The sequence below is a fragment of the Thamnophis sirtalis genome, unplaced genomic scaffold, assembly GCF_051295495.1.
Source record: "Thamnophis sirtalis isolate CommonGarterSnake01/CBP01778 unplaced genomic scaffold, rThaSir2_p1.2 scaffold_8, whole genome shotgun sequence".
Classification (NCBI taxonomy): Eukaryota; Metazoa; Chordata; class Lepidosauria; order Squamata; family Natricidae; genus Thamnophis; species Thamnophis sirtalis.
Genome location: NW_028261388.1, coordinates 21310858 through 21328192, shown reverse-complemented (window position 1 = coordinate 21328192; position 17335 = coordinate 21310858). Strand labels below are relative to the sequence as shown.

General features: G+C 39.3%; 1 protein-coding gene across 3 annotated transcripts in view; it reads right to left on the bottom strand.

The window, feature by feature from the left end:
• Positions 1–4891: 4891 nt before the first annotated feature.
• The window catches only part of SGCG (sarcoglycan gamma), a 28118-nt gene continuing 15674 nt past the window's right edge, over positions 4892–17335 (bottom strand). For 2 of the 3 annotated variants that reach the window (XM_087721219.1, XM_087721218.1), the window contains exons 4-8: positions 16574–16661; positions 15625–15750; positions 11185–11269; positions 6736–6859; positions 4892–5082 (exon numbers count right to left, since the gene is read on the bottom strand). In XM_087721219.1, coding sequence (XP_087577345.1) covers positions 4912–5082; positions 6736–6859; positions 11185–11269; positions 15625–15750; positions 16574–16661 — 594 coding nt within the window. In that variant the 3' untranslated portion in view covers positions 4892–4911. The remainder of the gene's footprint in view (positions 5083–6735; positions 6860–11184; positions 11270–15624; positions 15751–16573; positions 16662–17335) is intronic. The other variant, XM_087721220.1, reaches the window with a different exon arrangement.

Sequence of the window (17335 nt, the reverse complement as noted above, 5' to 3'; positions counted from 1 at the left end):
GGTTGCCTTACCTTTGTTTACTGGAAGGGACCTCCTGAATGAGCACCAAACTGTAATTCATGGGTTTGAAATAGGGAGGGGTGTGTGTGTATGTGTGTGTGTCAATTTGAGCTTCCAAAAATTAAAAGTGGGTGAGTTAGGATAACAAACCAAAAAAAAAAAATCCATTCCTGTTTACCGCTTTTGCAGGGTTGAAACTTTAGTATTAGAACTACTGGAAATGGAAAGGTCCGTTTAGATGATTCACTGAAGGAAATATTACCTTGTCTCTTGCTTTTGAGAAAATAGGTCATATCTTGGATTTGCGCTTTATGTAATATCTCAATTCCCATATTTTTGTAAAAGAAAAAGTTTTCTGTTCATTTATTCTTTCATGCATGCATGCAAGCAAATAAATTCATGTAGCAATCTCCCTTAAACAGGCAGCTAAAAAGAGTAATACATACACACTGTAAAATAGTAGAAATAATCTATATATAGTTGAGGCACCCTTATCTGTACCAGTGTAAAAGCAAACTGCACATACCAGACCCCTGTATTTGAAGGAAGAACCAAATCTTTAGAGTATTGTGAAAGTCCAGGAGGAAAACAGGCAGAACAAACATGCCTCCTAGCTCTCATCAAATTACGTTCCTTCCCAGAAGGGACCTAAGGTAAAGGTTCCCCCGCACATGCGTGCCAGTCATTTCCGGCTCTAGGGGTAATGCTCATCTCTGTTTCAAAGCCGAAGAGCCAGCGCTGTCCAAAGACGTCTCTGTGGTCATGTGGCCAGCATGACTAAATGGCAAAGAGATATAGTGCACTGTTAACCTTCCCACCAAAGTGGTCCCTATTTTTCTACTTGCATTTTTACGTACTTTTGAAGTGCTAGGTTGGCAGAAGCTGGGACAAGTATCGCAGTGGTGAAATTCAATTTTTTTTTACTACAGGTTCTGTGGGCGTTGCTTGGTGGGCATGGTGTGGCTTGATGGGCGTGGCAGGCAAAGGATACTGCAAAATCTCCATTCCCACCCCACTCTGGGGCCAGTCAGTGGTGGCATTTGCAGGTTCTCCAAACTACTCAAAATTTCTGCCACCAGTTCTCCAGAACCTGCTGGATTTCACCCCTGAAGTAATGGGAGCTCACTGTTACGTGGCGCTAGGGAGTCGAACTGCTGAACCGCTGAAGGGACATGAACTGCTGAACCGCTGAAGGAACCTGAAGTGTGCCTAATTGTGTGAAATCTGGTGGGATAAGCAAAACTCACTATAGGAAAGCATTCCCACAATTTAACTTGGGCCTGGACTATTTGAGGCTATAAAGATGACAACTGACATCTTGAATTGCTCCTGGAAACCAGTGCAGCTCATGTAGCAGTAATATTACATGGGCATCATGTGCTGTGTCCAAATATTCTACAGTATACTCCATTCAGGAGTAGTTGAATCACCCAAATGTTTTTCAAGGGCGATGTAGAGCATGTTGAAATAGTCCAACTAATAGTGCAACTGGGCTTAAGTATGTGTGACTCTGAGCAGTGCCTCCTGATACAGGAATATAATTGATGTACCAAATGGGTTAAGTCTCCTGGCTGTAGTGCCAACTTCTGCTTAAGCCACATGCATGAGTCCATAAGGACCCCGTATTGCACACCATTCTGTCTGTGGGAATGTTACCTCTTTCAGAGTTTTTTTTTAAAATGGAAAATCACCAGGTGGCTGTGGGGTTTATGTGTACATGCACTAAAACCCACAGCCACCCAGTTAGGTTTATGGGTGGTGGTTCAGATTCTCAGAAGGGAGATGTTGCATTCTAGAGGAGGAAGAGACAATGCAGTTTAGGTGTGTGAGAGAAAGAGGGTGAAGCTGGCTCCTCCCTAAATAGTTCCCTTATGTTTTATGGGGCATGTCTGCTTTAGTTTGGCAAGATTTCGGCTTATAGGTAAGGAACAATAAAGACATCTGCTTAGAACATGGGCGTCAAACTTGTGCCGTCACGTGAGGTTTCACAACGTTTTCCCCATTTGCTGAGCTGGAATGGGCATGGCCTGTGCATGGCCATGCCCATTTAGAGCCGAGATGGCGCAGTGGTTAAATTCAGCACTGCAGGCTACTTCAGCTGGCTGCAGTTCTGCAGTTCGGCTGTTCAAATCTCACCAGCTCAGGGTTGACTCAGCCTTCCAACCTTCCGAGGTGGGTAAAATGAGGACCCGGATTGTTGTTGGGGGCAATATGCTGACTCGGTAAACCACTTAGAGAGGGCTGAAAGCCCTATGAAGTGGTATATAAGTCTAACTGCTATTGCTATTGCTATGGCGCATCCGGCTCGTGGGCCACCAGTTTGACACCCCAGCTTAGAAGAATAGCAAGGTGTCTTTCTTGGCTTTTGGAGCCTAACCATTTGGCTGGAAGCCTTTTTTTCTCCTTCCAGACTCACAGCTTCCAGGCCCTGGAAAAGACAACGTCACTTGAACAGTCTGAGGAAGAGATCTATACCTGAATTTTATCAGCATATTGATGATACTTCACCTATGCTGATAGACATGTACCAGAGGTTTCCTGTAGATTTTCAATAGAAACTCGGAGAGCAAATTGAGGATGAGGTAGGATTTATTACAAACTGACAGCATTAAGCAGCAACAGAGAAAACTCAGTCATCAAAGCTCCCACAACCAGGCTTTGGGGCTGAGCACAAAGGCTGAAACACAACATAGGAAAAACAGGGAGGCTGCTTTCCCCAGGAAGAGCTCATCTCCTGTCCTCCACTCTATGTTCCCATACCTACCATATTTTTCGGAGTATAAAACACACCTTTCCCCCCCTAAAAAGGGGGGAAATTTGGGTGTGTCTTATACATCGAATGTAGCCCCACACACCCACTGCCCCCCGCCCTTTGGCCTCTGCCTCCCAGCAATTTACCTCCTTGCAGCAAACGGGAAAATGGGGCTTGCGGAGGCGGCAATAGGTTATGGCTATCCCTGCAGCCTGAAACAGCTAATGATCGGGAGGCCCATGCTGAAATTGAAAGTGAAACTTGCTGTTTGCTACAGGAGGCAAGTTGCTGGGAAGCAGAGGCTGTTTTTTTTTTCTTGTGTTAATCAGGCTGTTTGCTGTTTGCTGCAAGGAGGTAAGTCAGTAACTATGAATGCCTATAGAATGTTCAAATTATTAGACTTATTTTTTAAAGACTGCTTTATTATTGTTCAAGACAACTTAACAAAATGAAGAAGCTTTTAAAATAAATGTTTGATCTGAAAAGGCCCAGTGCTATTGTATCTTCTTTTAAATAGCGGAGAATAACTATACTTCCAGAAAGCCGCATCAATTTTAACAGCATCTGTACAAGTATTGTCTGAAATGTAACACCACAAACAGTGTATATCATCGATATTGTTTGTTGTTTGTTGCAAGGAGGCAAATTGCTGGGAGGCAGAGGCAGATTTTTTCTCCTTGTTTTCCTCCCCAAAAGCCAGGTGCATCTTATACTTCGGAGCGTCTTATACTCCGAAAAATATATTTTTAGTTACCGGTTTGGGGGGTAGCTGTGAAATGATTAACAAATCCAACCAAGGAATAATTTCAAAGTAGCTAACTTGGCAGGTTTTTTTCCCGCTGTTCCCTTACTTAGTTCCAACTCTTTAGACATAGCCACTGTCAGGTATGCCAAGACAAATGCAGGTGAAAATATTTTTCACATTTGTTTCCTAGCACTTAGTAACTCTACTAACCCAAAGAGTATTCTGCTTATTGATAGGGTTTGGGGTGAGTGAAGGTGAAGAAACCTAAAGGAAAAATAGTGTTATGAGAATACACAGGGCTTACAGCATAGTCCTACTGCCCTTTACACAACATAAATAACAGCTTTGGGAAATTATTTTTAAACTGAAACACTCTTTGTTTGGATTATTGAGATGTTTAGTCATCATGGTGTTCCCTTGGCAGGTTACCAAAATATGCAGATTGATCAAAGTTTCTTTTTCACATTTCTGTTAAAGCTTGATAAATAAGGAAGGTCTTGAAACAATCCCCTAAAAAAATCAGTAGATTTTGGCAGTAAATTGCTATTCTATCACTGATGACCTTGGAGTTCTTACAGAAGCAAAATAGGTGATTCATTTAAACAAGACTTTAAATTGTTAAAACTCAACAGGCACAGTGAACAAGATTAAAAGTATCTTCAACAAAAAGATTAATAAAATAGCTGCCCGAGTGGATATGGCTGTTTTCTTAAAAGACGAAGATAATAAGACTGAAAGGAAAGCATCCTATTCAAGGACCTGAATTCTTTTCTACTCAATTTTTGTTAAATACAGGAGGTAGTCCTCAACTTATATTTATTTAATGACTGTTTGAAGTTACAGTGGAAAAATGGATTTACGATCGGTCCTTGAACTCAAGACTGCTGAAGTGCTCCGGTGGTCATGTGATCAAAATTTGGGTACCTGGCACCCAGCATGTATTTATAACTCAGATCAGATAATCACCATTTGGGACCTCCCCAAGGGGCTTCCAACAAGTAAGTCAATGGGAGACCCTAGATTTTTTTTAATGATCACAATGATTTGCTCAAGGATCACAGCAAAAAAAAAACAAAAAAACCTGATGAAATCGGTTGTGATTCACTTAATGATTGCATCACCTGGCAATGGAAATTCCAGTCCCATTTGTGATAGACAAGTTGAGGACTACATGTAGTTAAAAAGCCATAGTAACAAAGCAGAAAAGATAATATAATCAAGAAACCTAAGACGAAGAGAAAGGAGGAGTGCAAGCTACAAATGACAAATCATATGTTTATCCACCTGATATCTGATAAAACTTAAAATCACTCATGTTTTCCAAGCAATTGAATTACATTATCCAAATCTTCCATTTGGTGGTTTTACAAACCAAGAAAGAATGCCAAGGGAAATCCAGTTGTGTTCTGGTGCTTTATTGACAATCACGACTGTGTTGTAAGCAAGTAGAAACTACATCAGCCACCGATAAGTATAACCTTCCATCTGGGCAAGCACAAATTTCATAGAGTCCTTCAGATGTCCCGGATTCTCCATTTGTTCCTTGAAGCAAATCTGGCAGTAGCAAATTTTGAGCATCAATGATCTGCAAGAAAAAAGCACACACATCTACTTTGTAGCTGTAGTGTTAACAGAGAGAACTCTTGTTCTACAACATTTACCAGGTAGAACTATCCAATTGGTTTCAAATATACCCCCAGTAACAACTTCAATCTATAAAGGAGAGAGAAATGTTTAAAAACCACTGGCAGAATGGGCCCACTCTTTCCTTGGATTCATTACTGAGCAATTTGATGGAAGCTTTACTATGAGTTTGCAAATGAAAGTTCAAAGTCTCCTTTACATTATTCAATATGAGCTAACATAATATTTTTTATATATAGCCTGGGAAACCACTCTGAAAGCACTGTGAAATTGTTGATGTAAATTTCCTTTAGGTGGTGCCCACAAACTTAGCAAAGTATTTCAACTTGCCCCTTCCGTTAACCCAAAAGAATTGTGCTCCAAATTGTAAACATTTCAGCACGCGGCTGCTTTCCTTGATTTAAAACATTTATGTCCCCCGTTTCCTCAAAGAGCTCTAAGGCGAAAGAGATCTATTTTTGCCACTTTTTTTTATTCACAACAAACATGTCAACCTGAGAAATAGTATTTGGGTCAAGGTGTTCTATTTCAGTATATGAAGAAGACAATATTGTCTGTTCTTAATTGGAAAGCCAATCAGCACCTTTTGTTGGCTGCATAATACTTTATGCACATAGAAAGTTTCTATTACACATTTCTAATGCATTTCTAGTGCATTATCCAGGGGGACTTTATTGGTAAAGCAGAGATTCTAAGGGTTGATAATGGGATTTTAAGAAGATGATGTGCCATTTCATAAGTTGGCTACTGCAATGAGTGTCACTGGTTACAAAATATTAATTCACCAGAAGACAAACTGGTGAATATGTTCCCCCTTAGCCTCCCAATCACCTTAATTTATTTTTGCCTTTTTAAATTTTATCTCTCCCTTCAGCATTACCACAGCTTTATACTGCTCAATCAAATTGTGCAAAACAGGAATCTTTCACTGAAACTGTTCAAATCTCTCTGTGCAGGAAATATAAGGATTTTAAAAGACATGAAACATTTGGCAAAGTAAGGATTTTAACATGGGAAATTAATAACATTAAATAGAGAACACTGCATTTAAGGGAAAAAAAATATCCCTTTGAATACTATGTCTCCTCTCACTCACCCCCCTCCTGCATGCTGTTGAGATTTATAATATCCTAAGAACATCTTAAGCCTTTATATAAATTATATATTTCTAAAGGATCAAATAACCTTTGTCACAAATCTGAACTTTTCAAGGTCAGTAGCAGTGGTGAAATTCAAAATGTTTTTACTACTGGTTCTGTGGGTATGGCTTGGTGGGTGTGGCTTGGTGGGAGTGGCAGGGGAAGGATACTGCAAAATCCCCATTCCCTCCCTACTCCTGGGGAAAGGATATTGCAAAATCTCCATTCCCATCCCACTCTGGGGCCAGCCAGAGGTAGCCGGTTCTCCAAACTACTCAAAGTTTCGGCTACCAGTTCTCCAGAACCTGTCAGAACCTGCTGAATTTCAACCCTGTGGTAATCTTTATTTCCTGGAACTAAAACTGATAGTTTGACTCATGTAGCAATCACTCCCCTTGAATACCAACTGTAAATAGGAAATGTATTGATGTTAAATAAATCTTTTAACATCTCACCATCCCATTGGTACTTTGGAATGCGATATCCAAATGAGAGAGTCCGATAAGATCTCCATTTTCTGCTTTGATGTGAATTCCTCTCGGAGCATTCATGGTGAGAGATCGGGTTGGTGATTCGAGTCTGAAACCAATCATAAGAAGCGTTATCTTAACAGTGCAAAAACGTATCTTCTATTTCAAAAGATGCATGTCTCTTCAAACAATAGCTGGGTTTTGTAATAACATCTTCAAAGCGATTTTGGAGGGAGATTTCCCCAATGTGATGTCATCCTGCCATCTTAAATTCTTATGGTAAAATGATAATCTCAACATTAACTTTCCTAGGAGAATTAATTCTTAGGAAGTTCTCCAAGCCTGATCTATATCGTCATCTGTGTACAGCAGCAATTCTCAATCTAAGCAACTTTTAGATGTGTGGATTTCAATTCCCAGAATTCCCCAACCAGCTGGTCTATAACATGGCAGCTTAATCATTTGGGTTGACTGAGTAACTTTATGATTGCAAAGGGTCACACAACCCTTTTTAGAAACTAGACTCAAATTACATAATTTTCTATAATGAGATGAGAGGTAGTCGCTGTAGGCTTGTATATATATTTGGAAGCAGTGAAAGCCCCACTTTGAGCAGCTGGCGCTAAAAATCAGTTATTCCAATTTTCTATTAAATTGGAAAGTACATCAGCCGTGTTAATGTTATTATGCAAATGACACAAACTGCATCATTTACTTCACTTTACATCATTTTATAGATTTGACAAACTATGTAAATGCAACAGGAATTTTACTACTTACGTTTGATGTCTGTTGCGCTAAAGTAATTACTAATCTTTTAAAACCTAGCCCGCAAATTAATTCACAAATCCTTAAACCTCAAATGTCAAGTAAAGCTATTTGTTATTTTAAAAAAAAATCATTTAGACAATAGTCATAACAACATGTTATGCCAGAAAAGAGGCCAGAAAAGAACTGCAAAACTTTTGATATGCTTTCTAGGTTGTTTGAAAACTTAACCGCAATGAAGTTGTACGGAATCCAGCTTTTGCCCAATGGATTTCTATGGGAGAGTTAATACCTGCACATATTTTAAGAAAATAATGCAACATGTGAATTTGTTACTTGCTTTTATATACCAATTTGATTTGCTTTTTAATGCAGGAACATTACCAAAGAAACAAATGGATGTTTTGTTTGGATGGAACAATTTTTCAAGATAGCATTATTATTTTTTTCAATTGGCAAACAGCCAATCAGAGACAATACTGACCCTCAACCAACCCACGGACCCCCCCACAACAATTCTCTGTTGACCCTGACCTGATGTAATCTCATCTCAAGACCCATCCCAAGACCCTCACTTGAAACACCCACACCTGAAGCCCTTATGAACAGAATAACACTGATACTGAAGGTGTTACCTAGCCTGGTAATGAAATGTTGTGAAATTTCTGAAACCAACCCACAAACTCAGAGAATGAACCTTCACCCTCATCCTACATCCGAGCTACGGATAGTTGCACTATTGCACAAGCAACAAGCTTGAGCTGAAGTAAAAAAAATAGACATTTGAACCTTAGAAAATATGGACCAAGTTTGGAATAGAAATGATACTGATGTATCTTCATCCAGGGCCCCCACAGTTTTCAACAATGAAGAGTCATTGTTTATATTTATCTGCTGTTTCATGGAATCTACTGCTTTAAATCTTACAAGTAGTATATAAACAATCATTCACACCATTCTGTCTTCAATTAACTGGCTCTGTTTATTTAGGGTTGGATGTCTGATTTTATTCCTTTGAAAATTTCTAATTTCCGCACTCTATGTATGTATATATTGATTGATTGATACATATTTTAGTATGTTTACATATTTTCTTGTTACCATTTCTTGCATATGATTTTATATATGCACACACATTGATCAGGTTTTGGTTTAGTTAATGTATTAATGTATAAAACAAAACATTCTAACATTTTTAGTAAATAAGGATCACTAGAAGGAATTCAGGTAGTTCTTGACTTAACTGTACAACCACAATTGGGACCACAATTCTGCTGCTAAGCAAGACAGTTGTTAAGTGAGTCATGCCCAATTTTATGACTTTTTTGCCACTGTTAAGGAAATTACTGCAGTTGTTAAGTGAAACTTAGTCATTAAATGAATCTGGCTCCCCCCAATTAACTTTGCTTGTCAGAAGCTGGCTGAGCTGGTTGCAAATGGTGATTACATGACTCTGGGACGGGGATGTGATTCAGCTGGTTTGGAATGGTTTGGGCAAACCGGATGCTAATTTTACATCTGGTTCGCCAAACCAGTAATTGCAAGGACTGGCTGGCTCCGCCCACTCCACTCTGCTCCTCCTAGAAGTCTCCATGCAGCCTGTTTTGGATACCAAGTAAGTGCAGGGCCCACGCGGAGGCTCTGGGAGGGTGAAAAATGGGCCTCCAGGAAGTTCCAGAAGTCCAGAACCTGGCTCGTTTCTGGCCTCTGGAGGGCCTCTGGAACCTGGGGGAGGCTGTTTTTGCCCTCTCGAAGGAAAGCCTCTGGAGCCTGGGAAGGGCAAAAATGCTTGCCTGCCATGATGCAGGAGGCCGAGTAGGCCATGCCCACCATGGCTGCACCCACCCAGCAATCAGGCAGAAAACTGGTTGCTAAAATTTTTGAATCTCACTCCTATATACAATCATCACATATAGGGTACATGTCAAGCTCCTGAATTTTGATCACATGACCATGGCAATATTGCAGCTGTTATAAGTGCAAGGATTGGTCGTAAATTCCTTTTTTCAGTGCTGCTTTGAATGGCCACTAAATGAATGGTTGTAAGCCAAAGACTTCCTGTATGAGATTAATATACCACCATCTATATTTAAAGCATTTACACCATGGATGCCTTCACAATATGTGTACTTTTCTGTAATTCAATGCAAGTGATCCCTCAGAATTTAGCAGTGTCTGGTAGCATGCGTTCTCACATTGCTTCTTTAGCTGTCTTACTATACAATATGAAGGTGGAAAGTGATCTTAACAATAGGATTATTTCATCAATATTGACCATCCTTTCCAATGTTAAAGTTCTCAAAATTGTGAATATTCTTTTTCTTGGAATATTGAATATTGTCCTGTATATTTGGGAACTAAATGAGAACTGCTCCTATTATCTGTTATATTACGTAGCTACTCAGTTTTTTTAAAAAAAAATAATAATAATGAGTGGTGTGGTGACCTAGTGATGAAAATGCTTGCCTCCCATACGGAAGGTTGAGAGTTCAATCCAAGCAGCAGATATTCTCATCTAGAGTGCAAAGAAAAAATATCCGCTGTGAACTCAGTGTGGTGTCAGGAAGGGCATCCAGCCAGTAAATGCTCAGTCCACCCAGTCGCCCCAATTTTACCCCGAATTAAAGGATAACAGGGTTGTAAAAGGGAGTTTTTAAATTAGTTTTCAATAACCAATGTGGTAATGTGGAATTTGATTCCTTGTTTCTCCCTAGTACTCCTTTTCAGTGGTGGGTTCCTAACCGGTTTATAATCAGTTTGCTGAGCGCGCGCTTTGCCGCGCGCTCATGCACAATTGAATGAAAATTAGGAAAACAGCTGGGAAGCAGCAATTCAAGCTGCTGCCCCAGATCAGCTGGGCTTCAGAAACTGGAATAAAGGTAAGTATTACTCAGAGTTGGGCAGGTGGGCCCACTTTTTAAAAAAACAGAGAACTGGTTCGCTCTCTGTTTGAAGGCAGCACTACCGGTTCAGGAGAACCGGTCCGAACCAGTAGGAACCCGCCTCTGCTCCTTTTCCTATTGGGTTCTTTTTCCGTATATTACTGATTACTTACCGTGTTTTTCGGACTATAAGAGGCACCTTTTTCCCTCAAAAAAGAGGCTGAAAATCTGGGTGCGCCTTATACACTGAATACAGCATTTTTTTTGCCTCCAGAAACCCTGCCCCCTTCACCAAAATGGCCGTGCAGAGCCTTTAGGACACTTTCAGAGTGCTCCTTGGGGCTGGGGAGGGCAGAGATGAGCACAAAACAGGCCTTTTTTTGCTCAATTTTGCCCTTCCCAGCCTCCAGGAGCACTCTACAAGCCTCCTAAACGCTATGCATGTCATATTTTTGAAAAAAAGGGCCCATTTTTGTGAAAAATGGGTAATTTTTTGCTCATTTTGGGGGGGGTCCACCCCCCAGGAGCACTCTGCAAGCCTAAAGGCTATTCATGCCCTTTTTTTTTAAAAAAAGGGCCATTTTTGGGACACCTGCCAAGTGCAAAAACTTTTTTTTTAATTTGCCTCTTCAAAATCTTGGTGCGTCTTATACTGCGGTGGGTCTTATACTCCAAAAAATACGGTATCTTACTGCTTTACAAATCTAGCATTACTAAGGAATACAGCAAAAAAATATATGAGAATAATAATAAACATTTACTCATTTTGGAGAGATATTCTTACTTAAGTGTTAGATTTTTGACATCCTCTCCCACACCTTGAACAAGTGGTGTTTCTACAGAATGTTCGCAAAGGGCACCTTCTGGACCTGAAGCAGAAAAAACAAAACAAATGATTGTCACTTTTAAATGTCAAATTAAGTGCATTATTAGTGGAAAACAAGCTTTTCGTAACCACTGAACAAAATATCCAAAGCTAATTGAAAGGACATACTGTCTTTTAAGCATCTAAGATTCCTCCATATTTTAGGTACTCTGATATTTGTCCTGGTTTAAATATTTGGGATTCTAATGTAACACTCTGGGCTTTGGAAGTTTTGTTCAGTATTAGAATAGCACATGTTTAGGTAAAGGTCCCCCTCGCACATATGTGCTAGTCATTCCTGACTCTAGGTGGCGGTGCTCATTTCTGTTTCAAAGCCGAAGAGCCAGCGCTGTCTGAAGATGTCTCCATAGTCATGTGGCCGGCATACTAAACACCGAAGGAACACGGAACGCTGTTACCTTCCCACCAAAGGTGGTCCCTATTTTTCTACTTGCATTTACATGCTTTCGAACTGCTAGGTTGGTAAAAGCTGGGACAAGTAATGGGAGCTCAATCCATTATGAGGCACTAGGGATTCAAATCACCGGACTGCCAACCTTTCTGATCGATAAGCTCAGCGTCTTAGCCACTGAGCCACTGCATCCTTTAGCACATGTTTAGAAGATGTTAAACCCAGACATTCTCATAACTGAAATGGAAAATTAAAGATATATGGAAAAGAAATATTGGATATAAAAGTTACCAGGCAGTAAAAATCCTGCTTAGAGGGATAACCTAACTGGAGCAATTTACCCACTGGGTAACAAAAAGCTATTTGACTTATACATATTCCTCGACTTACAAGCACAGTTGGGACCAGAATTTCCATTGTAAGTCATTGCCATTTTAAGTTGAATTGGACCTGAGTTTGCAACAATTTTTACAACAGTTGTTAACCAATTGCATGGTCATTAAGTGAATCCAGCTTCCTCGATAGGTTTTTTTTTTGCCTAAAATAGCCCCCCCCCCCCAAGGCCAGCAATTCATATGATGGCACAATGCTGTAACTGGTCTTAAGTCAGTGGCGGATTAAGGCTCACTGGTGCACTAAGCACTGACAAATCTTGTACATACTGTACAAATCTTCATTGGTTTTTTTTCTTTCTCAACTTTTTGGTGCCCCCTTGGGCCTGGTGCCCTAAGCATGTGCTTAGTCTCCTTAATGGTTAATACACCACTGTCTTAAGTGCGAGATGGTTGCCAAGGGCCCCAATTGCAATCACGTGCAGGTCCCAAGTTATTTTTTTTTAGAGGTCATTCTAACTGTAAATTACCGTTAAACAAAGGGTCAAAAGTTGATAACTTCCTTTAAAAGGGCCTCCCCATTTGCTAGTCCTGTTGACCTGATCTACCTGTTGGCTAATATGGAACTACACTATATTGCCAAAAGTATTCGCTCACCTGCCTTTACTTGCATATGAACTTACTATAAGTGACATCCCATTCCTAATCCATAGGGTTCAATATGATGTCGGTCCACCCTTTGCAGCTATAACAGCTTCACCTCTTCTGTGAAGGCTGTCCACAAGGTTTAGGAGTGTGTTTATGGGAATTTTTGACCGTTCTTCCAGAAGCGCATATGTGAGAACACACACTGATGTTGGACGAGTTTACGTGGCCTACCACGTCGTGGCTGAGTTGCTGTCATTCCCAAACACTTCCACGTTCTTATAATACAGCTGACAGTTGACTGTGGAATATTTAGGAGCGAGGAAATTTCACGACTGGATTTGTTGCACAGGTGGCATCCTATCACAGTTCTACGCTGGAATTCACTGAGCTCCTGAGAGCGACCCATTCTTTCACAAATGTTTGTAAAAACAGTCTGCATGCCTAGGTACCTGATTTTATACACCTGTGGTCATGGAAGTGATTGGAACACCTGATTCTGATTATTTAGATGGGTGAGCAAATACTTTTGGCAATATAGTATATGTTAACCTATATGTAAACTTGTTTGGCTGAAAACCACAAATTGTTCTGTACATGGGAAAGGGACTGAATCAGACAACTGTAACCGATTCAGTTCTGTATTTTTGCTCACTCATTGTATACTTCAGCCTACCACTCTGTTGAGGAGGCCAATATGTTATGATCCCTTATTAAGAGGCTGTAAGAGGTTTTTTTTTAATGAATTTCCTCCATAATTTGACAATGGCGCATTTCCTCCACCATTCCCGTCCTCAGAAGCCAATTTGCAAGTGAGTAAATACAGTTTTAGAAGTAAGGTACCAAAGGTGATAAAAATCTCACTCTCGGAAATCTGTTTGGTTCATAGATAGAAGCTAGTTTCCAAGCCAAAGAAAAACTGATGTGCATTATTGTCGGATCCAAAGATCGCATAGGTCTTTCACACTAGGTCATTCAATATGTTGCACAAATAATTTTTTTAAAAATTAGAAATGGTGGTAGACTTTAGGAGAAATCCTTCCATACTACAACCACTTACAATACCAAACAACACAGTATCAACAGTAAAGAGCTTCAAATTTCTAGATTCTATCATATCTCAAGACCTAAAATGGACACCTAACATCAAAAATGTCATAAAAAAAGCACAACAAAGAAAGTTCTTCCTGTGCCAACTCAGGAAGCTTAAACTGCCCAAGGAGCTGCTGATACAGTTGTACAGAGGAATCATTGAGTCTGTCATCTGCACCTCTATAACTGTCTGGTTTCTGCAACCCAAGACAGACACAGAAAAAACAATTACTACCAACCTGCCTTCCATTGAGGATCTGTACACTGCACGAGCCAAAAAGAGGGCCGGGAAAATATCTACAGACCCCTCGCATCCTGGACATAAATTGTTTCAACTCCTATCCTCAAAACAATGCTATAGAGCACTGCACACTAAGACAACTAGATATAAGAACAGTTTTTCCCATAACACCATCACTCTGCTAAACAAATAATTCCCTCAATACTATCAAACTATTCACTAAGGCTGCATTACTATTGCTATTAGTCTTCTCATCATTCCTATCACCCATCTCCTCCCTCTTATGACTGCAGGACTGTAACTTTGTTGCTTGTATCCTTACGATTTATATTGATATTGTTTCCTGATTGCTTATTTGTATTCTTATGACTATCATTAAGTATTGTACCTTATGATTCTTGACGAATGTATCTTGTCTTTTTATGTACACTGAGATCGTATGCACCAAAGACAAATTCCTTGTGTGTCCAATTACACTTAGCCAATAAAGAATTCTATTCTATTCTAATTCAATGCGGCACTTCATTCATCAGCCAAATAAATGATTTTACAACTTCAGTATTCAACTGAGCTTGTTGCCTAATTTTGACTGATAATTCTATGTCCACATCCCATAATTTTCTTAGCAACAGCAGAAATAATCTGCTATATCCTTGTTCTGGGAAGATTTTTTTGATGTTCCAGTGTTGCCAGTGGTTTTCCATCCAAGGATTAACCAGATCTAGCCCTGTTTTCTTCCTTCTTTTTTTTAAGATGCTACCCAGCATCTATTTAAAAATGAATTACAAGTAAAAAATAATAATTACCAATTAATCAAAATAAATATTTTTAGACCTCAAAGTAAAACACAATTTTGAAGATGTTTAATGTAACATTTTAGCTAAAAATATCAGTAATAAAATATTCAATGCTCTCTTAAATTCATTAATAAACAAACTAGCTGATAATCCGGCATTGACTGGATATTTACTGTATTTTTCAGAGTATAAGACCCACAAAGATTTTGACGAGGTAAATTAAAAAAAAAAATTGCACTCTGCAGACCTCCCAAACCCTCTGCACGCCTCGTTTTTTTGTGAAAAATGGGACATGCAGAGAGTTTGAGAGGCCTGAAAAGTGTTCCTGGAGGCTGGGAGGGTGGGTGGCAAAAACGAGCAAAAAAGGCCATTTTTTTTGCTTGTTTTTGCCCTCCCCAGCCCCCAGGCCCCCTAAAGGCTATGCAGGTCCATTTTTGTGAAGGGGTGGAGTTTCGGAAGTCAAAAATGCTGTATTCAGTGTATTTTTCCCCTTACCAGAGGGAGTCCCTTGTGGAGTACGATGAAGCCGTTACCATGGCAACTCCAGTGTGCTGAACAGTAGAAGTCATTTTACTGCAGTACAGTAGAAGCCGTTTTAAGCCACAACAGGCTGTATCTTAACAGAACACACACCCTGAGGGGTTGTAGGGGTGTCTTACCCCCACAATATTTTTCTCCAGAGGGTAAGTCATCTGTGTACCACGTTTGGTTGAAATTGCTCAAGGTGTTCCAGAGATATGCTGTTTTTATATACATTACTGTTATTTATACAACCAGTTTCAGATTACAGTCTTCATCTTCACAATAACATTTTTTGTAGTTTTAGACTTGCAAACAAACCTGTGACTCGAAGTTTCTCTGTACCAATTGCAGTGTCACTGTCATGCGCAGTAAAAAGAGGTTTTTCATCAAAATTCACAGAGTTGATCTGAAATAGTTGACTATGAAACTGTACCATATCCAGATCTAAAAAAGACAAAACATTATAAAATGGACTTTCTTTGTTCATGTTTTAAAAATACATACCTAAGCACACATCCTCAATGTTGCAGTATATAATTATATAATTGCGATGCTAAATGTGTAATCTTAGGCTCAGTAATTTGTGAGTAAGACTCGTTACATTGATCAGTTGATATATATATATTGAACTACAGTGCAAGATTAGCATCTGGTTATGTTCTCTCTGTCTGGTTCCTTTGATCAGAAAAAGCAGAGTGTTCTAAACCAAATGGAAAGACAAATTTTGTAGATATCAGCATGCAAAAGTATAAACATAGCTCTTTGTGAATATATACAATGTGGATAAAGTAAGCTAAACTATAATTCCAGATGTGATATAACTTGAAATTCTTAATATGCAGCATCTTGTCTCTTTACACAGAATCTTTAATCCAAACGGCTGTATTTTGAATGATGAATTTCTATCTAATTTATATTTTTTAAATAATTTATATAAATTTGATATTAATATCTTCCCAGGAATTAAACCACTAAAGAAATTTATAAATGAAGGGAAATTATTCATATGTTCTTTTTTTGATAATGACATAAAAGTATTTTTCTTTATTTTAGGTATTTGACTAGCCAGGGCAACACACACACACACACACACACACACACACACACACACACACACACACACACACACACACACACACACACACAATATTATACGAGATCATAAATATATATCAGATATTGTACAGGATCATAAAAAGATACACATTCATTTGTTTGGATATAAAACTTTCAAAATCCAAACTAAAGCAAAATATATTACACCTACCTACGCTTAATCTGCCTGTGACATTTCCATCACTATTGCGTGCATTCAAAGTCACATTATGAGAAGACTGCAAAAGTAAGGGTGAATCCTAGGATTAAGAGAAAAAAGAATGTAAATATTTAAAACTTTTGGATAGACCTTACTGAAAAGTAAAAAACACATTCATTTTTTTCCAACTCTTACGATATATGATCAGAGGTGGGTTCCTACAGGTTCGGACTGGTTTGTTCGAGTAGGTATTAACTACTTAGATGCTGCCCACACATCCAAACTGGTTCTATTGTGGGTGGCGCCATCTTTATTTTTGCTTCTGCGCATGCGTAGAACAATCTCCATTGCAGAAATGTAATTCCCTCCCCCCTTTCTTTTTAGGTGTAAATGTGCATGCGCGCCGGACCGGCAAGTAATACCGGTAGCAACCCACTCCTGTATATGATGTATATCTTATATAACTTACAATGATATATGTTATGTTATGTTATTTATGTTATGGTACGGTAAGGATAGGATAGGATTGGATCTGTGAGTAGAATGCAGTACTGAGGCTACTTCTGCTGACTGCCAGTTGCCTGCAATTTGGCAGTTCAAATCTCACCAGGCTCAAGGTTGACTCAGCCTTCCATTCATCTTTCCAAGGTGGGTAAAATGAGGACCCAGATTGTCGGGGAAAATATGCTGTGACTCCGTAAACCACTTAGAGAGGGCTGGAAAGCACTGTAAAGTGGTACATAAGTGCTATTGCTATTGCTATTGCTATAGGAT